This window comes from Colletotrichum jinshuiense, chromosome 1 (assembly GCF_051148585.1).
Source record: "Colletotrichum jinshuiense chromosome 1, complete sequence".
NCBI lineage: Eukaryota > Fungi > Ascomycota > Sordariomycetes > Glomerellales > Glomerellaceae > Colletotrichum > Colletotrichum jinshuiense.
The window spans coordinates 2,311,278-2,334,436 of NC_139302.1; the positions used below are offsets into that span (position 1 = coordinate 2,311,278).

The 23,159-nt window shown below is 54.7% G+C and overlaps 6 protein-coding genes across 6 annotated transcripts; 3 read left to right on the plus strand and 3 right to left on the minus strand.

Moving 5' to 3' along the window:
• Positions 1–2,094: 2,094 nt before the first annotated feature.
• Positions 2,095–4,287, plus strand: EsH8_I_000615 (uncharacterized protein; the record flags this gene model as incomplete). Its single annotated transcript, XM_083268028.1, has 1 exon — positions 2,095–4,287. The coding sequence occupies one exon, from the start codon at positions 2,095–2,097 to the stop codon at positions 4,285–4,287; it is 2,193 nt and encodes a 730-aa protein (XP_083118466.1).
• Positions 4,288–5,895: 1,608 nt separating this feature from the next.
• Positions 5,896–7,011, plus strand: EsH8_I_000616 (oxidative stress response protein Oxr1; the record flags this gene model as incomplete). The annotated part of the gene is made up of 2 exons (XM_083268029.1): positions 5,896–6,450; positions 6,565–7,011. 2 exons carry the CDS (start codon positions 5,896–5,898, stop codon positions 7,009–7,011), a joined length of 1,002 nt encoding a protein of 333 aa, XP_083118467.1.
• A 1,110-nt stretch (positions 7,012–8,121) lies between these two features.
• EsH8_I_000617 (mitogen activated protein kinase) lies at positions 8,122–9,391 on the minus strand (the record flags this gene model as incomplete). Its single annotated transcript, XM_083268030.1, has 4 exons — positions 8,122–8,498; positions 8,566–8,947; positions 9,018–9,213; positions 9,279–9,391. The coding sequence occupies 4 exons, from the start codon at positions 9,389–9,391 to the stop codon at positions 8,122–8,124; spliced, it is 1,068 nt and encodes a 355-aa protein (XP_083118468.1).
• A 4,728-nt stretch (positions 9,392–14,119) lies between these two features.
• Positions 14,120–17,073, minus strand: EsH8_I_000618 (COPII subunit SEC24; the record flags this gene model as incomplete). The annotated part of the gene is made up of 3 exons (XM_083268031.1): positions 14,120–14,131; positions 14,189–16,402; positions 16,459–17,073. The coding sequence occupies 3 exons, from the start codon at positions 17,071–17,073 to the stop codon at positions 14,120–14,122; spliced, it is 2,841 nt and encodes a 946-aa protein (XP_083118469.1).
• Positions 17,074–19,140: 2,067 nt separating this feature from the next.
• Positions 19,141–19,648, plus strand: EsH8_I_000619 (uncharacterized protein; the record flags this gene model as incomplete). Its single annotated transcript, XM_083268032.1, has 2 exons — positions 19,141–19,187; positions 19,384–19,648. The coding sequence occupies 2 exons, from the start codon at positions 19,141–19,143 to the stop codon at positions 19,646–19,648; spliced, it is 312 nt and encodes a 103-aa protein (XP_083118470.1).
• A 1,002-nt stretch (positions 19,649–20,650) lies between these two features.
• EsH8_I_000620 (Zn(II)2Cys6 transcription factor domain-containing protein) lies at positions 20,651–22,616 on the minus strand (the record flags this gene model as incomplete). Its single annotated transcript, XM_083268033.1, has 3 exons — positions 20,651–20,926; positions 20,983–22,470; positions 22,557–22,616. 3 exons carry the CDS (start codon positions 22,614–22,616, stop codon positions 20,651–20,653), a joined length of 1,824 nt encoding a protein of 607 aa, XP_083118471.1.
• Between the last annotated feature and the right edge of the window lie 543 nt (positions 22,617–23,159).

Sequence of the window (23,159 nt, forward strand, 5' to 3'; positions counted from 1 at the left end):
GATACCGGGGGACGGGGTGTCTTGGGTGAACCAGACATGCATCTCATGTATATTGTACACTATATTGCGGTGAAGGAGAGGAAGGAGCAGAGTGATGCAAGAGAAGATGCTGGCGGATGATGCCAGAGGCGAAGACTAAGCAAGGTAGGCTGGATGATGGGGAGGGGTTCGAAAGAGGCAACGTCGAGGGCATGCATCCCGTTGCACCTCGGATCCGACTGGAAAGGAGATGATCACCAGAAAACCTCAATGGTGCGAGTTGCAGTTGCAGCCGGAAGCAGGGAAACCACAAGCGGACGTGGACTCTGGCGGGCAGTTTTCCGCATTGCGATGTGTCTCCCACCCAGCCAGCCATCGACGTCGTGCACTACCTCGGGAGATGCTACCTTGGAGTGTACCACCCACGCAACCAACCATACATGGCACACACTATACATACAGAGTCTGGTAGGCATGTGTTTCTGTGTGGCTGATCCGATGCCATCAAGTGGATCTCATGCAGGGGTAAAGACACCCGGCCCCCGACCCGGGCCACGAGTGGGAAAGGTGTGGAGGGGCCGCCAACGAGCATTTAGGGTTAGACTGTCACAGATGGCGGAGATGCAGCCATTCCAAACCTGTCCCAACGGGAAAGACCTGCTGGCCCAAAAGGGAGCTGGGGGTCCCCGGCCTGGAACACACTCGGGGTCGCTTGGGGGCGGGTTTTCGTGCTTCAGGTGTGTTACAGACCTGGGGCGCGCCGTTTTTGGGCTGGACTGTCTTCCCATTTGTCCAGAGCCGTTGAGGAACGTCGAGGGAAACGCGCGACCACTTGAGCCTCTCCTGACCATCCCTGCTCTTTCCCCCCTCCTCGCCTGGGCCTTTCCCATGCTTCCTTGATGCGCCCACGCTTGACGCTTCTGATTCAACATCGATTCCCTACCGAGACCCAGCGCCCCAGTAACGGCATGCGTCTCTTCTTCTTGACGCAACATGCCATGCTGCGACAGACACCATTCAATGCCCGTGCTCCGCCGCCGTTGCTGCTGCTGCGAGTCGAGTCAACAACTAACTGCCCGAGGGAAACCTTGCCTGCGCCTGTACTAGTTGGTGTATGCAATCCCTGGGGACGCAAAGCCATCCGGATTCTTTCCTTGCCTTGCATTTGCAGATGCAGCGGCCCCAAGCTCGCATGCCCGTCCTCGGCGTCCCGTGCGTCCTGTGTACCGTTTGCTTTGGTCTGCCCTGCTTTGCTTCGGTCATGGACTGGGGTCTGTCACTCATGGTCGCCCTCGATTAGAGTAGGGAGATGTGGGCGAAGTAACGCTGTCGCTCGGCGCCTACCGTTCAGTGCCTGGCCACAGACGGATATCGATGCCAATACCGTACGCATGTGGTCCATGCTATGCCATGTAACACGCAAGTGCCTGCCTGCATGTAGCATGCTGGTGTATGTATGGGAGAGTCCCAGAACAAGTGTGTGTGGTCCCTGTCCCGCACGATCGGAGAGACATCCCGCGAGCCTCAGTCAAGACTCAGACCTGACGGTGCCAGGCCTTTGGTATCTTTTCCTGGCCAAACCATGCCTGACCCTACCCTGCCATACCCTCCTCTAGTCTCTTACAGTCTCCCTTTACCCCGACCCTCTCCCTCTCTTTCTCTTGCTGCCTGCCACCTTCGATTCTTTCCGCGATCTTCCTCCTGTTTTCGACCTTTTTTTTCCTTCTCCTTCCCAGCTAGCTTGGTGACCGATATTCAGCCTGGTTAACCTCATCGGCGGCTACGAAGACGACGACGACGACGACGACAACGACGACGACAACAATAACAACAATAACAACAACGACGACATCGACGACGACCACACAGAGCTTGCCGTTGCCGACTGGTCTCCGCTTCTTGTTCATTTATATTTCTACTACCATTTGGGCCATTTCTACGACGGCCGGTTGCCACATTTTTCTTTGAGCGGGTTCCTCATGGTATTTTTCACATCGACCTAGATGGCCGGCTAGGCTTCTTGCGGTGTCTATCTTCCTCCTTCGTATTTGCGGTCCTTGTTCCATTCTTCGCCTCTTCGGTTCTCTGCGACTGGAATCGCAACATTTCATAACGATGTCGAGTCCAAATCGGGCAAACCTCCCGGACGGGGCTTTTATTACGACTTTCAATGGGAAGAGGTGTACGGCTGTGCCGAGGGGAGGATCCAAGTCGAAATCGAACAATCAGCAACGACTATCAACAAGCACTTCTCACTCGACATCGACCTCACGCTCGACAACTCGCTCGACGCCTCCGCCGCGAACAAACGCGCCACTGCCGGTGGCCACTCCCTCTCCTCTTCCACCGCCGCCGCCGCCACCACCGCCGGCGTCGACAACAACACAACCGCCACCACCGCCAGCAGCTATCTTGACTACCAGTTCAGCGAGTACGACGAGCTCCTCATTACCTCCCCCTCCTGCACCCCCTCCACCCCCTCCCCCTCCAGTCACTACTCCCTCTTCAATATCGTCGCCTCTGACGCAGACACAAGCGCTGCCTGCCCCAGTGGTCTCAAGCCCTCCCTCTCCACCACCGCCGCCTCCAGCAGTATCAACGTCTTCAACGCCACCGCTCATTGATGCGGAGCCGCCGGCAACAGTTCCTTCATTCCAAAACGTCCCCAGTATACCTGTGCAGAGCGTACCCCCTACTCCTGCACAAATATTCCCTCCTGTATCCTCCTCGTCATCACTGCCCCTCCCGTTTGTACTTCCACCTGCTCCAGGAACTAGCCAGGCTGATGCCAATGCAGTCCCGACACAACCTCCAGCTCAGACGCCGCCCGCGTTTTTGAGCGATGTCAGCCCATCCCCGTCGCCGTCGCCCACGAGCAGTGCAGGGGCGGCAGTGGTTGTCTCTCCACCTTTAAACCCGGACACAGCGGCGGGCGAGGCCGGAAAGGATACACCCGCGGCTAGTCAGACTCCTTCTGGGAGCAGCAGGACTGGCGGAGTGGCTACCCCGGTCGTTATTGCGTCCAGTGTTGTTGGTGCTGTGGCCATGATCGGCTTGCTTGGCTTCCTTCTCTGGTTCTGGAGGAAGAGGTTGCTTAGGAAGCGCCGGAGCACGCTTCTCACACCTCTGTCGGCGGATCCCAACTTCGGGGCTGGCGAGAAGCCATACGTCTTTGACAGGCAATCTCTGGGGCCGACCCCGCGCTCAGCCAAGCTCAAGGCGGCTCTGGGTTACAACTTCAGCCGGTTTCGAGGACAGATTGCAGGATTGGTTTCGCGAGACCGAGACGGCAGCTCGACTGGAAATCGCTCCCAGTTTATGAATGTTTCACAGCACAGTAGAAACAGCTCATCACTATCAAACCACCCAGGATCTCGGGACGTTTTGACGACAAAGGATCGAGTCAAGGACTGGTGGGAACGGCTGACAGCGGATATGAAGTTTAATTGGCGACTTCGTGGCGACAGAAACGCAGAAAAGGACCCTTTCGCCTCGGCACGCGACATGAAGGACAGGAAAGTGGCCATGGGCGGAGGGCAGCCCGACTTTTTGACCCTTCTTGGCATGGATGAGACGGAGGTCGAGAGAGAAGCCCAGCGAAGGCGGCTCAGTCGTGGCCAGGGCAGTGCCGGCTCAGCTGACCATTTTCTCGGAGGCCTGGGGCTCAACTTTGATAGCGCCTCAGCAAACCCTTTCTCAGATATCAACGCGTTGCCCCACGACTCAGCAAAGCCGGCACCGCTCGCTGTGGCCAACACAGCCAACAACCCCTTTTCTGATGCCAACGCAATTTCAGCACCCGCGGCCGCAGTCAAGCCCCCGACCACGTACGTCGCTGACGTACGACGGTCCAGAGGAACATCTTTTGGCGGCGGTGCTGTAAGATCCCCTAGTGGCTCTACGTACTCGCCGCGTTTGGATTCAGTGTACAGGGATTCAATGCAAAGCGTTGAAAGTTTTGCAACAAGGCGGAACAAATTCCGCTCTGATCCATTTGATTTGGAACGACCCGAACTACTCGGCAACCGGGGGACTTTGGCAAGCAGTAATTATAGCCAGGCCGCCGATGTCACGCCTCGAGTCCCTGGCTCGGCTCACACGCGAGCCGACAGCTTCAGCTCAAAATACAGCAGTGGGGTCAGCATGGACGGCTGGAGTGATCCGGGACCGGATGTCGGGCCCTCAAGCGGACCTACGTATCGCAACGAGACCGAGAGCCCGGTTGCGGGATACCGCTCTGGAGAGCAGAAGAAGATTGGGCGGAGTCCCAGCGGGGGAAGCCAAAACAGTGTCGGAAAGGCGCTTTGAGGCTATTCCAGACTATGCTTTGACACGAATTCTTGACTACTTGTACAAATGTTGGAGCAGGTGGAGGGAAGGGGAGAGTGAGAGCTTCCGAGATAAGCAACTGTGTAACGGTACAGTTGGGGTGGCATTTTTAACGAGAAGGAGGGATGCAAGGACACCGTCACAATGGGACGGTCCAAGCCCAGCCGAGGTTCTGGGCATGGTGTTTTTTGGTGTATTAAAAGAAGGGGACAAAAAGACCAAATTTTTTTTCGGTCTATGTCTCTATTACGAAGCAAGCCAAGCCCGGCCATAAGATTCCAAGTCTCGTTTGCTTGAGCCTTTCGGGAGCCGGTACCAGGCAGGTGACAGCACAAAGCCTGTTCTAAGGTAATGGTTATGTTAGATTAACCCTGAAAAATGAAACCATTTCGATATTTCATCTTATTTGCTTTGGTCCCTTCCAGACCCCATTCCGACTTGTGAGAATCACATACATAACTCAAACCATCATGTAATACTTGGGTAAGATGGCATTGCGATGCCTGCGACTTGTACGTAACCGGAGACGAGACCGGCCGCCCGGCCGCCCGGCCGGGGGTGGCCGGCGTGAAAGACGAGCATGAATTTGGGTGCGAAAGTGGGCCACAATTGATAACGATGGTCTCATGACAGACAGCTGGCAACCAGTGGCGGTACCAACGTGATGGTTAGCTGTCCCTGCCATGTCACACCACTTCTCTCCACCTATGTGCTTGGATTGCCGTGTAGGTAGGGTACGATGAAGAGGTGAGGTAATGCAGGGTACGTACCCTTTGCCACAGGCAAGCGCTTTGTCCAAGGGCAGGAAATGTTGTACACTAAAGTATGACCTCGTGTACAGTGACAGTTGTTGGAGCACCTTAGGCACTGCAGCGGGTGCGAGCCGGACACCTACCTACCCCTCATTCGTGGCGTCCACTCAGCGCCCATAGTCGTTGACGACGTCAAGCTTTCGTCCAAGCCCACACCTTCAGGCCTGGTGCGTTCATTCCACTTGGAGAGGGCCAGATATCATCCTCGCAGCGGACCAAACTGCGCGTAAAACTTGGCGACTACGACAGCATACAGCAACTGGATAACAGAGTGTGTGTCATTCGTACCACGACAGCAGCCAGGAGTAGCCAAGGTGACTTGACCGCGGCCAAGAACCACGCTGCTTTGTCAAGTGTCCAGCCCTCTCACCTCCTTGGATGCCCGTTCCCTTCGCTGCGGGACCGATCCGGACTCACCGCCGTTGGCCGAAAACCAAAGTTTCGCCAGGCGACAAATCCGTTGACTGGCTACCTTCCCTGCCTTGTCCTTACTTTATCTCCTACTGGCTAGCCTCGCTTTACTGTATATCCTACCTGGCGGCCCGTAGACCTGTTTTTGTTGTTGCTTTTGCTTACCCCCCTTTGATCAACTACTGTCGTTTTCGTCCTTGCACTCCCTAACACCACTGCCGCTCGAACTACCTAACGTAGCGTCTATTCGATGATAAGCATCTGAGCGGCCACCGCAATCGACATCTTCCCACACATGCCACAACTGGTCTACGTACACCCTTAAAAATCGTACCTCCCTCTACCTTAACGCACGACGTCCCAAATGGCTTACCAGAGCCCTCCGGAAACACCTTCCTCCTCGGGCGCTCACACGCCAACACACTCCTCTACCGCTCCATCGCTATCGAATTCCATGATCACGACGATGTGGTCCGGTCTCATTCGTCGTTTCTCCTCCGACATGCCCGAGTCCTACCCTCATAACGACGGACACGGCCATTCTCAAGAGCCTTCACATCTCTCTCACGCACATACCGAGCCCCCGGGCAGCGTATCCTTCAAGGACGGCATTAATGGCGTCTTTGTCCCCTCCAACATCAAGCGCACCGTGAGCCCCTTCCGCCCACCGCCTCTAGATCCCATTATCCTGCATGGCTTTAAGGAGAGCACCCCGACAAGTGCGCGGTTGCTGAGTAACGGAGTGGCCGAGGAGATCCGGATCATGCTGCCCGAGAGGCTGAGGATCATGGAAGATTGGAATTTGATCTACAGCTTGGAACAGGACGGCGCTAGTCTGGCAACTCTATATCAGAAGGCGGCTGTTTACCAAGGTCGGCGCGTCGGTTTCGTTCTGGTCGTGAGGGATGATGCTGGTGGCGTAAGTTGATCCCCTTTCCCATCTTCTTCCAGGGCCGACCTTTTGGGCCGGTGTCCGTACCGGAGAAGCTTTGCCTATGGTATGTCCGGCAGCTAACCAACCGCTCATGACCAGACTTTTGGCGCCTACCTCTCCGAATACCCGCACCCGGCACCCAAATACTTCGGCAACGGCGAATGCTTCCTCTGGCGAGCCTCTACCCTCACCCCCCTCCCTCCGCCGCCTTCGGCCGACACGACGAACCTGACGCGTATCACTACCGTTGCCAGCCCGACCCGCTCGTCCTTCCCCGGCAGTGACCGACCTACGTCGTCCCCAACGCCGAGCGAGTCTATCCGCTTCAAAGCTTTTCCCTACTCAGGCGTCAACGACTATTATATCAACTGCGAGACGGGCTTTTTGAGTGTCGGTGCCGGCGATGGTCATTACGGTCTGTGGCTCGACGACAGTCTCGACCGCGGCCACAGCGGACGCAGCCACACATTCGGCAATGAGCCTCTGAGCGACGAGGGAGAGAAGTTTGGCGTGCTGGGCGTTGAGCTGTGGGTACTTGGGGCCTGAGCTGAATATGCAATGAGGAGCTCGATGACGGTGAAGGACGCATCTAGGACGGCGGGAGCGACGGTACGCAGATTCGCATACGTGAGAACGGATGATCGCAGAAATGCTCTTGGTACCAAAACCAGGGATGGCGTCACCCTGCTATACTGGCGCTGGCTTTGACAGCAATTTGTATTCGGCGTCGCTTGAGGCCAAGGTGGGGTTTGCCCCTGGAGAGATACACCGCCCTACGAGCCAACACTGTGCTCGCCACGGAGAGCGATATGATTTAACCAAGGCCCATGAGACACCAAGCGGACGCCGCGGATGGGCGCATGGGAACCCACGAATAACGTATATGCACTCTGTTGAAGAGGGTAAGAGAACGACGAGCTGAATCCCAGCACAATGGTGATGAAATAAGACAAGGGCTGGGCCGAGTCACCCCGGGGTTGGGCTACAAGAAGTGACTATATTTAATATAATGATACCCTGGCATTCAAGCATTGGCATCCTCTCCGTCTTCTATGCGCGTACATATGCATATGCGTTTATTTACGTCATGCCCATAGGCAGCGAATTGAAATATCGTATGCAGGTAGCCCCATGGGATCCGTGCTAGTTATGAAGGCATGTTGAACTTGCATGTCGGCCGACGCTTCTGATGCTTTGGATACTTTGAAGACCTCGCCGTTTGTCTGGAAAATACGTGGCGTTGTTATATCGGGCTCGGATACCGGTCAACACGCTGCCCCCGCCAGGTCACGGAAACATAATGTCTTCGGGAATTGCGGTTGGTGAGTGCCCAAAGGGTATGGTATGCGAAGGAGAGCAAGTAGTCGAAGGGGACAAGAAGGAAATTAGACGAGAGAAACATTTGCCTATCCATCATTCATTCGACTGGTTCTAATCGAGCCTGCCTCACCCTCACATGTTCCTTTGTATTTCCCGACCTCCGCAAACCCCAAGGCTTGGTTCTCCTTTCCACGTCGATTGTCTATAGAGTCATTCCTCCCATGCTCAAGTACTACCACTTTGCTCTCATTCTCACGTCGCCTCCGGCAGACCATGTGTCCCTGGCACCGTCCACACGCCAACCTCCCCCCATCCTTGCCTGACCTGTGCCATTGCTCACCGCATAATCTCCTGGTAAATCAGTTGCTTCAGCTGCTCCTTGCTCAAGTTATCCTTGTGCTTGTCAAAGTCGAAGAACTCCTCCGGGATGGGCGGTGCAGTGGGCTCATCATCCGGGTCGTGGTACGGCTCGAGGTAGGGGTGTTTGAGAGCGTCCTCGACCGTGATGCGCTTAACGGGGTTGAAGGCGAGGAGCTTTTCGAGAAGGTCGAGAGCCAGGTCGGAGGTCTTGGGGAACAAGGTCCGGAATGGCACCTTCTTCTTAAAGGGAAGCGAGCGGATGTACTCTCTCGCGCGGCGGGACTTGATTCCGTAGTAATCCTCCATTGTCGGGGTGCCAAGGACGTCAAGGATCAAGGTAAGCTGGTGGTGGTCTGATGCACGCCATCATTAGCCTTCTGTGGTCTACAAGCAAAAGGGCCGGTGTCGAGATTAACTTACAATCCTTGCCAGGAAACAAGGGCTTTCCGCTCAGCATCTCTGCCAGGATGCAGCCGACAGACCATACGTCAATCGCCTTCGTGTACTCCTTGAATGTCAACATGATTTCCGGAGCACGATACCACCGCGTCGCAACGTATTCCGTCATGAATCCCGAGTTGTCCTCTTGCGAGGCAGCGGAACGCGCTAGACCGAAGTCACAGACTTTGAGATCGCAGTTGGCGTTCAGGAGCAGATTGGAGGGCTTCAAGTCACGGTGAAGGACATTGGCCGAGTGCATGGCCTTGAGGGCGCGGAGGGTTTGATAGATGAAGTATTGGCAGTGGTCGTCGGACAGGTCTTGGGTTCGGATAACGCGGTGCATGTCCGTCTCCATGAGTTCCTAAAGACAGAGACAGTCATGTCAGCTGTTGTCCTAGCTCCGTAACCCGTAGCATGAGAGGGTTGCTTACTTGGATCAGGTAGACCTCGTTAAAGGTTTCGTAGCTGCGAGGCTTCTGGATGTCGAGGATGGAGATGATGTTCTCGTGGTTGAAGTATCTCAGAAGCTTCATCTCACGCAGGGTTCGCAGACAGAACATGGAGTGGTCGAAGGGTGTGATCTTCTTGATAGCCACCTTTTGACCAGAAGGCTTGTGTATCGCGGAGCTGTTACGTCGCCGAGTTAGCAACATGGTTCCTCGACACTCTCATTGGGACTCGGGTTGACGCACCAGACAACTCCATAAGCACCCTCACCAACGACATCTTGAATGTCGTACTGCTCGCTCACGTTGAACGAGATCTTTCGGGAGCCCGAAGCATTGGGGGGATTCGCGCGCGACATTGTTGGTGGTGTGCGACGATGGTATCGATGTGGAGGGAGTTGTCGAGGCAGTTGTCGATAGAGTAATACCACAAGCGGGTCCTCGCGAAGGAGATACTACCTCGGGCGGAGATAAAAGAAAGGGGGCGAGAGAGTGTGAGAATTAAGACGTCCTAATAAGGCTTGTCTTGCAGAACCACAATTGCTCTGAGCCGTGGTTCGGTAAGGAGCCAGGAGTATTTTACTATCGCGGTCTGCGGGGGTATAATTATTGGCGGGAGGGCCGTTTGTGACTTGTCGGAAGGCAGGGTGGGATCGACGGCTGTCAAAAAATGAAGGACGTCGCAGACACAAAGCTTCGCAAACCGGGGGGGAGGGACTTTGTTCTTTGGCGGTGGAAAAAGAACCAGGTCAGTCCAGTCAATGAACAGACGCAGGCGTATCGGCTTGGAGGTTTTTGGAGAGAGGGGGAAAAGGGTCAAAGAGAGACGGACGGAAGTGTGGAAGGGGACGAGTGTCGTCGGAGGTTCGAAAGTGGGCGAGGGCCGTGTTTCTTGGGTCCGCTCGGGCCTTAGTGCTCTGGGTGAGGTCCGCTTGTCACAGGCCGGGAGTGTTTGATTCTGGTCAACGTCTCGGATTTGGTTGTAAAGCACGCAGAGGAAGTTTTCCCCCCCTTGGTCGGTGCGGAGCGGTGCGGAGCGGTGCAGCTTTCAGTAGGCGAGGCAATTGTCGGTGGCTTGACAAGGGGGTGGTGATGATTGCAAGTTTCCGGTGTGATGGGCAGCGGGCTGGAAGTTCAGAGTTGGTGTTAGCTGGAAGGAGCTCCAACGGGGTAAGTGACAGAACAGGTAGGTATCCCGGAATGCGCAAGGTTGAGTGAAGTGAGGGTCCAAAACAGCTGGGTCGGACGGGGTACGGGACAGGACAGGACTGTAGTAGTGTGGTGTAGTGCATGCAGTGCAGTGCATGTAGCGCAATGTAGGTCAAAGCCAGGCCAAAAACATCCAAGAAGTTTGCGAGCTACTGAGGAAGCAACGGCTAAAGGGTGCTGTGTCCGCCTTCTTCCTGCCTTCTCGAAAGCAAGCGTTCTGTCTAGGAGAGTTTGGAGCGGCAGGCAGATGCGGCGCAAACAAGCTTCCAGAAGAGCAGGAGCAAAGCGCGAGCACAGGCACAGAGAGCGTGGCCAGAGATGAGGGCGACAGGACCGAAAGCGGGTCGCGACGCAACGAAACGAGGCAAAGGTAAGGGGAACGGGCGATGAACCGAGCGCCCCCTGCGACAGGACTTCAGACGAGAGATGCCCAAGGTGCGCACAAGACGACGAGACAGGCAAGCGGGCCAAGAGAAGGGCAGAGCAGAGTGGTTGAGCTTCTGCTATACGGACTCCTGGACCGGGGCGGAAGGGAGGTGGTTAAACGGACAAGCGGCCGCTTGGATGCGTCTTCTTTTGGGAACGGCTTGGATTTGTGGCTCTCTGTATGATCTTCGGGGCGGAATTGGAAGGGGAAACGAAGGGGGAAAATGCCGGGAGGGGTAAAGTGGAAGAGGAGGAGGACGACGAGGAGGATTATGAGGCACCGGGCAATGCAGCGACGGGGGGATTGGATGCAAATAGGAACATGTCCAAGTACGTACCAGAAGTTGAGGATGTGAGACGGCTGTGCGGGAGAAGCAAGGTGAGGGAAGGTGAGGTGAGGGAAGGTAATGGATAATATCTGTCGATGTTTCGGTAAATGTAGATAGGTAGGTAGGCAACTGAGGCTGGAGAGGAAGGGGATTCCTGTGAGCCTGTGATGGTCAAGCCAAGGGTAATAAGGTAATGTGGAAGGGGAAGGAATGGCACAGGGCCTGGTCAGATAGACGGTCTTACCCCGCTGCAGATTCGACACTCTATGTTGTCTTCTCCCGACAAACTGGGCACAGGGGAGCAGGCGGTTGTGGTGTTAATCTCTTGCTAGGCTTGCTGTTGGTCCGTCTGGTCTTCTGCCAGTGTATAGCAGAAGCTGAGGTAAAGAACAGGAGAGAGCGAAGATGTCGAAGAGGGGTAGGACGGGCTGTTGTCTCGTGGAAAGCTGGTGAGTCCTGGGATTGGGACTTGAGAAGCCGCGAGCGGCGGAGGGAAGAGAGGGGGAGGGGGAGGGGGAGGGGAACAAGTAGCGGGACTTGGCCGCCTGGACCAAAGTTAAGGTACCTTGAGTTCGTGAGGTAACTAGGGGGGGTACCTCACCTCGCCAATGGATAAGGCGTAGTGGTGGTGTCTACTGCTTTCCGGTAATTGGTGGTGCGCGGTAAGGCAGGTACTTACTTCACTACATAGCGTCCCTCAAGCCGGGGCTAGTCAAGGCTAGCCACAGGACCATGCATGTACGGATACCTGAGCCAAGGTGCGTTGAAGACACTAGGAGAAGGTCCAGGTACTCCTGTTTCGAAACGCGCTTGCTTCAGGAACCCCCAAAGCAGGGGACCACATAGCTGTCCAGATAATGAGGGCTTGGGCGCGGAAGGCCAAGCTACTACCACAGCATCTGTATGCAACCTAATAACAATGTACAGGCAATTAACGAATTGCTTGGTGTGCGAGGTTGTGTATAAAACAACCGATTGCAATGGCTGTGATTCTATCTGGGGCACTTACATGAACAGCATACAACTGCATGTACCCCAGGGCTACACAAATGAACACGTGAGATGCAGAGACTTTCTTTCCGTCCTCTACGGTGCGTTTCGTTGGACAGGATCTGGTTCGCTCTCTCTCACTCTCACCCTCGCCATAAGACGAGCATGGCAGGCTAAGCTGCAGATACACCTGGCATCTATGTGGTTATCCTGGGCTAGACCAACATCATCGGCTTAAAGACGGTTGGTTAATTGAACGGTTCGTCGAATAGCTGCATAATAAATGATCTGCCTCTCTTGTTCAGGGAACTCCAACGTGTTCCTGGACGCGACGAGGAAAGGCTTCAGGGACGGGTTATCAGGGCCACCCCGGCGACTAACAAAGCCAATTGCTTGCGTGGTAGGAGACAAAGAAGCGATTCAGGATAAACCACTACAAGAAAACCATTAAGGGCGTCTACAACAACCGATGCAGGAATATGAGTCCGACACGACGGTGCCGGACCCGGTTTGAAAAGGACAGAGATCTACGATACTTACTTTCTTGTGCAGCCAACCCAGCCTGGGACCATCTGCATAGTAAGTAAGACATGTGATTCTATTCTGTTCCGACCATTTGATAGCCTGGGCTATTTTGAATCCCAGTCTCTGAACCCAGCTTTAGGCAAGTTTCACCACCTGATCCGTCCGACACTTAAACCCACACAAGAAGTCTATAAACTTGTAGATGCCTCAAGCAACAACCAAGGTAAAATCTCTGCGACTGTTCTCCAGGTTCCCACGACTAAAAGAGTCCATACCCAAACAAGCTTCAGGTAGATGGCATGCCCCCCCCCCCCCCCCCCCCCCCCCCCGACGGATACAACCCGACTCGCTCCATCCAAATCCGAGCAGGCAGGCGGCTACGTGTCAATGCTGTTCCCTGCATCTTATTACGCCCAGTTGCCGTCAGCACCGAACGTCGACCACCTTGCTGGGTCTGGCCCCTCGGACAAAACATGCTATGGGACGTTCCACTGCCCACGAGCTCATCGTCCAGAAGGTTACACGTGCTATCTGAAGTCATATCCAGGCTATCCAGTTATCCTTCAAAAGCCGCAGCAGCATGAAAGTATGGATAAGGAGCACGCTAGCAGTACAAGCTTGATACGTGCATATCCCCGGTATCCTGCCCTAGTCAGGGACATCCTTACAGGGACAGTGAACTCTGTTTCTCTTTTACCCACTCAACAATACGTCGAGCTACCGAGCTGTTACAACCCCCCGACTCTCTGTCCGACCAGCTTTCTCTTTTCCAACAAAAACAATACACAGAATCACAACTGCCATGTGACAAATCAAATTTTTATTTTTTATTTTTAAATCTTTGCCATTTATTCTAGGATCACGCCGCGCCATGGGATGACCCCAAAGCCCATCTCTCGGCCGGCATTGGCCAGCACACTGCAGCCAGGCACACGTACAGACTACAGCGGCGCCTAGCCCCGCCTGCCATTGGCCCCCGAGGCGGTCTCCTCTCACCTCGGCGCGTGTGTTTCACATATCACTGGTGCCAGTTTCACTACCCACCCATCACCCAATTCCCTTCCTTGATCCCGTCCAATCCAACCCGCCCCCCCAGAATCCGACTGCTAGAAAGACGGGACGGCGGGTCAGGCTTGAGGGCGCTGCTGACCAGACCACCGTGAGATCCCTCAGCATGACTTTGGGGGGGGGGGGTTTCCACTGCCGCTACCCTGACATATGACAGGTCATCGGGCTGATACGCAAGTTGAACCCGCAAGTTGAGCCCACACAAGCTTATCAATCTTCCGGGACAGGCCCATTTCCCGAAGGCGAACGGTTCAGAAGAAAACAAACAAGGGAGAAGGAAAAGCACCCTTGGCCGAGGTGCACACTGGCATCTGTCATGGTTCGTACGTCTCCAGGATCCCTTCAACTCGTGATAACTATCGAAGCCACGCGGCCGGATCTCCCTTGAACAAGGAGCAAGTATGACCGCCGTGTGAAGGCCTGATGAACACTTCGCCAAATTTATGCGTATTGATCTCTACTTTTGACAGAGATTAGTCTAAATAAAGCCAACACCACCAGAAGTCCCAACAACTCAACATCCCCGTTAGCGAAGCTTAATCAAGTAACAACCTATACATACTGTTAGCAATGTTATCCATCCCATGCATGTGCACTGATTGTGCTTACCTTTTCTCTAAGAATTCCGAGCCATTGCGCTGCGCTCATGCCCTGATCCGCTCTGTCCTCCACCAGCAGCGTCTGCGCCCACAACTTAAGGCTCGGCTCTCCGTCTTCTCGGACAATATAGAGGTGGGGTAGTATGATGCTGCCAACTCCCTTGGACTTGTGGTCCCGGCTCTTGTGGACGACTGCCCGTACCCGCTCGTTGAAGTCGTTCTCCAACTCCGGCACGGCACCCTTGCCTACCCGCAATTGGGTCCTGTCCTCAACGCCAAACACGTCGGTCAAGAGTTGCGGTACTGCGTCTCGGCCGGCCCACAAGAATTGCGTCTGGCCGTCGTCGATAAGATACAAACCGTAGGGGGCAAAACGTTCCGATGAGAGGTTCAATGGCGGCGGGAGCGCAATCTGGCTCGTTTCCTGGTCGGGCACACCCGCATTGTCGGGCATATCATGCAACGAGTATAGTCGGGGGTAGATATACTGCATCAAGAGGGGAACGGGAAGCGTTGACAACAGGCAGAGCGCAGCCGACCGCAGGTCCGACGGAATCTGAGCCGACTTCCGCAGACCAACGTTCTTCATAAGACCCAAAAAGAGAATAGGGAGACCACGAAGGTTAGACGGGAATTGCAAGCCACCGCCCATGCTGCCGCCGGCAAGTTCCTTTCTGAAAGTCTGCAAAAGCTCGATCAACTTGTTCTGGAGAGAGTCGCGGGCAGCCTCCAGCCCTCCACTTAAGGCACGCTCCACCGCCTTGTGACTAAAGTATGTTGTGATTGCCTGCTGGTCAGCGGAGGCGTAAATATCGGCGAGATTTGTGGTTGTCGGAAGAGCCAGCGTCATAACACGAATACGACGCTCTCCGTTGCAAGTTGTATGAAGAACAGCAGTCTGCAAGCACACAACGTTCTTCGTCAGGTTTTCGTCGATGGCAACTTCAACAACATAGCATTGGTCGCGAGGGAAAGCCGGGAATGCGCAAAGATCCGAGCTCCTGTTGAAGAAGTTACCGTAGAAGGCATTCATGCGCAGACCGGTGGTGGCACGAACGCGAAGCACCGCCTCTAAGCCAATCTCTGATGACAGGTAGTCACTGAACTCGGAAGCAAACTTGATGGCATCTTCCGGACGGCCGGCGTTCCAGCCTGGGTAGAACCAAGTCTGTCCTCCGGTGTATCTCGGTAGGTTGCTCAAAGAGGCAACATCCTGGTACTGCGATGAGAAAAGGAACATGTCGATGGAGACCTGGTTTTTGGAGCATTCGACAGCAAAGCTCTTGTAGAAGCTGTTGGCAGTTTGCAGTAGGCTGCTTTCCTTGCTCGTGCCGAGCAGCTTCTTGTCTTCACGCATATCCAGTTTGCCGACACCCACGTTTGGTAGCGAAGCGCTAAGCACGACAATCTTTCCTCCCAGTGCCGAAATAAGTTTGTGGCCAGCTCTAAGGGCCGAGCCCATCGCAGAACCGTTGTTCTGGTTGCTCTGGAACATCTCGGGCAGCTTGGTCAAGAAGCCCTCGATGCTCTGGCGGCTCTCAGTCAGGGGCACCAGCAAATCCTGGGGCACAGGCAGGAACGGTTCGTCCAGATCGCTGACGACCAACATGCTTGTCTCGGTATTCTCCTCGCCGTCCTTGGGAACCGAGAAATAATGCAGGCTTGAGTCAACAGCGATAAAACCAAGACGTGTACGACGATCGGCATTGGGTATTCTGTCGAGACTGTCGAGGATAGTACGAGCGCTGGTGGCAAGAAGACCGGTTGACACAGCGGCATAACTGACATCGAAAAGGAACAGGTAAACCAGCGGCTGGGGCGGGCGCACCATGTATTCCTGAGGAGCGACGAACTCGACGACGGAATAATTGAGCTCATAACGTCCCCATCGGTCAGTGCTCCTCTGGGAAGCGGCATCCCAGTCGAAAGCTTGGGGCACATCGTTCGTCAGGTTGCACATGTTGCAACGCCAGCGGTGGCCATGATCCAAGAAGGTAACGAAGGGGTTGATGTATGTCCTGCATCGCCGACAACGCGCGATGACTTGATCCTGTACGACTGGAATTGGGTCCTCGCTGTCGTGAAGTGCTCCGTAAGGCTGAATGACAAGCGCAAAGGGTAACCGTGACTTCTTCAAAAGAGAGTGTGTGGTCGGCACGGCGTTAAGCGTGGAGCGCACATATTTAGGAGAGCAATTCGCATCGGGGGATGGGGTAACGCTGGTCTACGGATCCAATTGTCAACAAGAAGCTTCGCCGGGAGGAACAAACAGTGACGTACATTGGGAGGCAGGATGATGGGAGGAGGAGGCAGATCCAGCTCGGAGACATTGAACGGCTGGTTCATCAAGTCGGTAGGATAGAGCTGGTTCAGAGCCACAGGGCGCGCTGCCTGACCAGGGGCAGGTTGCTGTGGCTGGCCGCCTAGGTTCATGCCGGCCATCTGCTGGTTGAGGCCAGCAACCCCGGGGGCAGCAGGAGCGCCGCCGGGAGCAGGATAACCGGCATCGGGAGGCTGATATCCGCCATACCCTCCTGCCTGAGCGGCCGGGGGTTGGGGCACGCCGTATTGTTGCTGCGGCTGAGGGGAACCGTAAGCTGCAGCGGCGGGTTGGGCATCTGGCTGAGGATAACCTCCATAGGCCGGGGCCTGCGGCTGGGGTATGCCATATGGGCTGGATTGCGCTTGGGCAGGTGTGCCGGCAGTATTGGAGTTGGCACCAGCTCCAAACTCATAGGCCTGGGTAGCATAACCTCTCTTCTTCTTCTTGCCCTGGTCGGCGACAGCTGGTTGGGGAGCTTGGGCTCCCTGTGCGTCGTAGGCATCCTGAGGCTGATCGGCATAAGGTTGCTGTTGCGGGGGGTATTGGCCGTAGCCGTCGTTCGGCGCCGACATGGTGGGCGGTAAGGAGGGAGGTTGTGCTACTTCTAGAGGTGGGTTGATTTCAACCAGCAGCTCCGCGATAGATGGAAACGTGGATGTTGAAAGTCGGTTGTTGCGTGTGGCCAGTGCCGCTTTTTTGGGGGTACGCAACAGGCGGCGTGGCGTAGCGAGGGGCAAAGAGGACAGCAGACAGCTTCAACGGAGATGTGTCCACAGCAACAGATGATAGTTGTCGATGGGTGTTGGACAAGGCTGACCTGGATAGCCGAATCGGGCTGCGATTGAGGGAGGAGAGGCAAGGTGCAGTTGGCAGCCTTGGATAAAGTCGAATGGACAGGTGGTTTAACCCACTCGTCGTTCCTGCTTCGAGTCGAGTAGGTGTTCACCTCTATCGTGCTCCAGGGCTTAAGTGGCCTAGTGTGTCATGCTCCTGACGGCTGGCGGTCAACACGCGTGGCGGCGGGCAGCATCTCAGCACGGACCATACGAGGCGAGGAGAGATCGGATATCGGGATATCTTTGTGCCGTAAGGGAGGCCTGCCCAGGCCGTCCCAGTGCTGTGGGCAAAAGCCCACCTTGGACGTCTGTCATTCGCAGCTGCAATTACCTGCATCGTTCAGCCCATTGGTGCCATGCTTGTCCACCTTAAAGAGCCTTACATTAATTAGCTACCTCATCTCACCAACCTTGCTTTAGGTTCGGTCCAGTGCCCCTGATGACTTGAACCCGACCTCGGTGTTCACCTTGCCGTAAGTGCCAAGAAGAGGCGGCATGCCGAGAAAGGGACGGCACAGATGTACCGTCCATCATCTTAGCGAACAACCGAACATCCGAAGGGAGGACACATCAATCCAGAACGGGTTCATTCCATATAAATGCCTGCCAACATGGATGCAAACTCGCCGACAGGTCACTCTCATATCATTTCCATCTCGTACATCGTGGGGCCGATGCCCTTTTGAGTCGGTGCAATGGCCCTGAGCGGCACTGAGTTCCGTTCTAGTGGCAGTGTTGGCCTCCAACAGAGCTGTCCCAGCTCGTCGGCACACATGTGTAGGCTGTCAGTCCCTTCACGTTGGCTGGACCAGGTTGCTTTTAAGTATGGCCATTATCACGCCAATGCATGGCAACTTACACGCAAGAAACATGACCAGATTGGCCCAACTGCTACCAATCGACCTCGATAGATCACGCTCTAGCTGTGATCTATACAAACCAAACTTACAAAAGACCTCGGAAAACTAGTCAATGGTGGGCTATTGGGCGCTCAAGGTCCGCCAGCCTGCAAGAAGGGTGTGCCATGTATGTATCCCAGCACCGGCGGGGCCGCTGCAGTGCTTAGCATCCCCGTAAAAGCACACTAGGACGGTTGATTGCCCCTCCCGCCCATCCTCTCAGCCTCTCAGGGCTTTGGATCCCCACCCGGCCCCCCTGGGCCACTTCAAGTCCCCTGCGCCGAGCACTGGGCTGTTGCTCGATTGCGTGTCGTCGCGACTCGGCTTTCAGCTGGTGATGTACGTCGTGGATTGTACGGGGTACGCTGCCGACAAGTATCCGTACCTTGGCTACCTTACCTTACCTTGGGTGGGAGGTCGTGCGGATAGGAGAGTGGGAGTGCTAGGTACTGCAATATAGGTAGCGTGCCGTCACCTGCTGTTGATTAGAGGGTCGGGAGGTGCGCAGGTCTCGTCTGGACTCTCCAGTCTCTATCTACCTTACCTTTCTTACTTTAGCTTCCCGGCCACCAGCTCCCTTCTTCATCTTCTTTTTCTTCGTCTGTTGCCCCTCGCCCGCCGCTCTGCTCTTTCTTGCTGAGTGCTACCATTTTGTCATTTTTCCCTTTTCCTTTTTCTTTGCCCCCCAACCTTGGTCCTTCGCCAATCCGCAAATCGATCTTCCTTTCAACCTACCCCTCGATCGTCGTTTTATATCCACTTGGCAGGCACCTCTTTGGCGTTGACTCGTTCCCCTCGCAGTTTCCCTTTTCTCTTCAAACAAGGCAATCTAGATACCTTTGAAAATTTTCACCTCTTCTGGAACCTCAACCCCAACCTCGAGAAACGGTGACCACAATTTATCATGGCGTGGGGCAAGAAAGCGCAGCCGCAGCCCCCCTCAACTATAAGGTAAGAGGACAACCCAGGCAACATAGGAGGGACGGAAATCGCAGTGCGAGCGCATTCATGCGTGTTCAATACCTTCTCTCTCCCGATATTCCCTTCCAAAGCGACCAGCGCGCAATCATATGCATACGCCAAATGAACCCCCGCCGCAACTCTGAGACCCAATTCGCTAACCCAAGATACTCTTGCGATCGCACAGTCAGGTCCTCCCCCTCATCATCACCGTTATCTTCCTCGCTGGCATCGCCTGGGTGCTCTGGCAGGTTTACGTCTCCGTCACCAAAATACAGGAGACAGCATCCGAGAGGATGGGAAAGAAAAACGTTGTGTTCACTAAGGACGGCGTGCGTGTCGGCGTCAAGCACACCTCGACCGAAAACTACGTCGATCAGACCCAGAGCTGGGTCGTCAAGGCTTGGAACCTAAGCGGGAACAGTGTCGGCCAAATAAAAAAAACTAAATAATGGCCTCGCAACGCGACCAGCCGTTGGGTCGACAAATTTTCTTTGAGTCTTCTGACATCTAGGAGTGCCTTGGCTGGACAAGCGCAACCGCACAGGGAAGACGAAAGGATGCGGAAACAGCGCCCAGTAACGGTTGCAAAGCCAGTCGTACAGCACCCGTTATCGAAAAACGGAAACGTCCTTGGCAAAAGTGACTGCAGGCGAGGGTGGGTAGGCGATTATCGAGATACCTTAGCAGTTCCTGTGATGGTCAGAATAGTAATGGCGAGGGAGGGGTAAAGTGGCAGCGCCGAACGGCCCAGGGTTGAGATGATAGTAAACGATCTCCCGTGGAGGACTTGTTTGACTTGGCTTGATCGATCCTCGCCCGGCAAGGAACAAACATTCTTTGTGTCTGCCCACAGACGGGACTAGGTAGTAGGTCAAAAACAGGCACTGCTACGCCCGCTAAAATATTATTGATACTCCAATGGAACGATTGAACTTGGTCTACAAGTTAATAATAGCATTACGACATATGATGGCGACCGCTGATCTTCTACTCGTGAGAATACGCTGGTAAAGATTGGACTACAGAATATGTAACATCAACTTTGAAACTGCCTTGGAGTTAGAGAAAAAATTACATCCAACGCCGTGGTATCAATATTCCTTCCTCCTTCAAGTTCCCACATATACAGACTGCGATAGTCATTGTGTGAAAGAGCCAGCCGCTTGCAAGCGGCGCCAAACCCCCCTCCCCTTTTCTCTCCTTTTTTTGTTGTTTTTCTACTCCCTCATTGGGGTTGTGCGTAACGTCAACGTCCGCCGTGTACTCCCCGCCGTTTCGCTAATCTCATCGTTGTCTCGTAACACGGAGAGAGCCAAGATCATGAAGTGGATGAAGCCGCCAGGATAGTATCAAAATTAACGCTCATGTATGAAATAATGAAGGCCTTGGCCGGGGTTGTCCCCCATCAAATCCTTTCTGAGAAAGTGTCTTCGAAGCGAGACTTGTGAGTTTTATTGGCCTCCCGGTCGTACCGTCAGCCAGTTTTGTGCCACCCATTGCCCCGCCTGTCCGGCTGTCCCAGTAGCTTTAGCGAGAAGTTCCGCCTTGTTCTTCTCTACGAAATCCTTCTGCATAGCCTCGCGTTGCTGCAGAGGGTTCATAGAGTAACCTGACGAGGGTGGTGCGAACCTCGCCGACAGCAGCTTCTCAAAGTTGTGGGCTTGAGGGTACGGCTGGGCCATCAGACCGTCCCTCCTAATTAGCATCGAGGGGATGCGAACCTGCATCTGTGATGTGTCAGTCTCTAGTATTCTCAGCAGGCGTAGCGATAATCCTGGCTTACCTGGGACAACATGTGGGCATATTTGACGCCCAACTCATCACCAATGAATTTCAATCGTCCGACCACCCAGGCTCTTTGGGCGTCCGTCGTGTAGTCTTGCCCATGCAAACAAGCCAAGGGCCAGGTCAGGAAATACCCAGGTAGGCCCTTCTGCGACTCTTCCAACCCACAAGCAAAACCTGAGATGTTTGCTCGCTCGAGAAGCTCTGGTCTCTTCAAGTGCCATCCGAGGTGATAGGGCACCGAAGCAATGATGTCGCTGATGGTGTCAACGCATGTCCGGGCCGCCGTTGCGTATTCTGGTGTCGTGCGGTAGTCCACTGGCGAACAGACCCAGGCGGCGCAGCGAACGATGACAGAGGCGAGAATGAGACGAGATACTCGGGCCATGTTCCAGACACTCGCAATCCAGAAGTCTTGGTAAACATCGACACGGCCTGGGAACACTTCGGCCTTGGAGTAGTCTCCATTCGGAACGTTGTCCTCCCATGCCACTGTTGTATACTGGAAATAATCTGGCGTATTCCTCATCCAGTTCACAATCTCCTGATCGACGGTCTGGGCCCGACGAATCATGTCAAGCATGATGTCAATGTTTTCTGGGCTTCGGGCCACAGTCGACATCAGTCGCGTGACTTCGGCGCGCAACTCGGCGGTCTTGATGTTCAGTCTCTGACACTGAGCGGCAGCTTCATCCTTGACAGCGTCACTGAGCCACCACTCGACGCCCATGATAGGTGCCGTGCCCGTGCTAAGAGTGTGGATGATCATTTGCGTCCGGACGGCAATGAAAAGTAGCAAGCCTGTCTTGGTTCGGAGCTGCTTCCGACCGCGTGCTTTTACCAGTTGGATAGCACCCTCGATGTGGGAACCCCAAGCAAACATGCCCATCTGCCGTGCAGTCATGTTTTCGAATAGGCCGAGCATGAGCACGGAAGCCAGCGTAGCATCCGACTTGGACTGGTCAGGGTCCTGAAGGGCAATGTGCGTCTCAGCCAAAGCCCTGGTGTAGTGACCTAACGCCTTTTCGCTAAGGCCTGTTGCGGAAGCATTTGGTCGGTTTCCAAGAGATGCAAGAGCACACGCGTTAAATGCATGCTGCAGATGGTGGTTTCCTTGGTCAGTCTTAAGTAGAGGCAGCAAATACTCCATGAATCCGCGAGTGCTTCCTTGCCTCGGCAGCAAGACGTAGTTGGCGACGAAATGGCAACTAGCCATCTGCTCTACAGGGACATTGAGGCCGGGTATGACAGCCGTAGACGAATCGATTTCTTTCTTGAAGGTAGGCGATATGCTTTTGTCAGAGACTGAGGTCGGCGAGTCGAGGTCTTTTCCCTTTTGGGCGAGTGCTTTACGGTTTGCCTTTTGAGCCCTCCTCTCTGTTGCCTTGGTCTCATTCCGGAAGACGAGGTCAAACTCGTCCTTGTAGCCAGGACATTGACGGCGTGACTTGGCGCATTGGTTACATGTTGGCTTCGTCTCGTCACACTATCGGCGAAGATGTGTTGTCAGTTTGCGGGCCGCAGCAACCAGCCAAGCCATTGCTCGGCAACGACGGCAACCTGGTGGCTTACCTTTATCCTCCGAGTCCGGCACATCTGGCAGCCCCTCGAGGGCTTTCCGCAGTAGACCATGGTGTCGATTTGAACCGCAAGTCTTGATATCGTATTACGTCGAGAGCGTAACTACCAAGTAGTGTGATTGGAAAGATCAAAGTTGATTTAGTTGGAGAGCTCGTCCGGTTTCTGAGGTCGTAGAAGTGTACAGTAATGATCAACTGTATGATTTCCAAGGTGAGGGTAGATCGGGGTGAGCGTGGAGGATTGACTGGTGATGTCTGAAAGTGCAAATGCTGCGATATGAAACTCGGAGGCAGGCGGTTTATTTTGCAAGTCGGAGGCAATGGTCGTTCAAGCCGAAAGAGGAAAACCCCGGCAAGCAGTGTATGTTTGGAACGAGGTGTCGGGGGCGGGTTGGGTCCGAGAGCGCGTGTTCGTGTTGAGATGATGGAGAGTATGTGTCAAGAGACGGGCGAGACGCCAATGACGGGATCAGTATGAACCACAAGACTGGGCGGAGACAGACTGTAATTGTTTGCCAGGTCCTCAGTTCGCGGGACGGAAGGGTGGTTGTAGGAAGTGTCTGTCTGTCTTGTCTCTGCGATGGGCTTCGGCGTG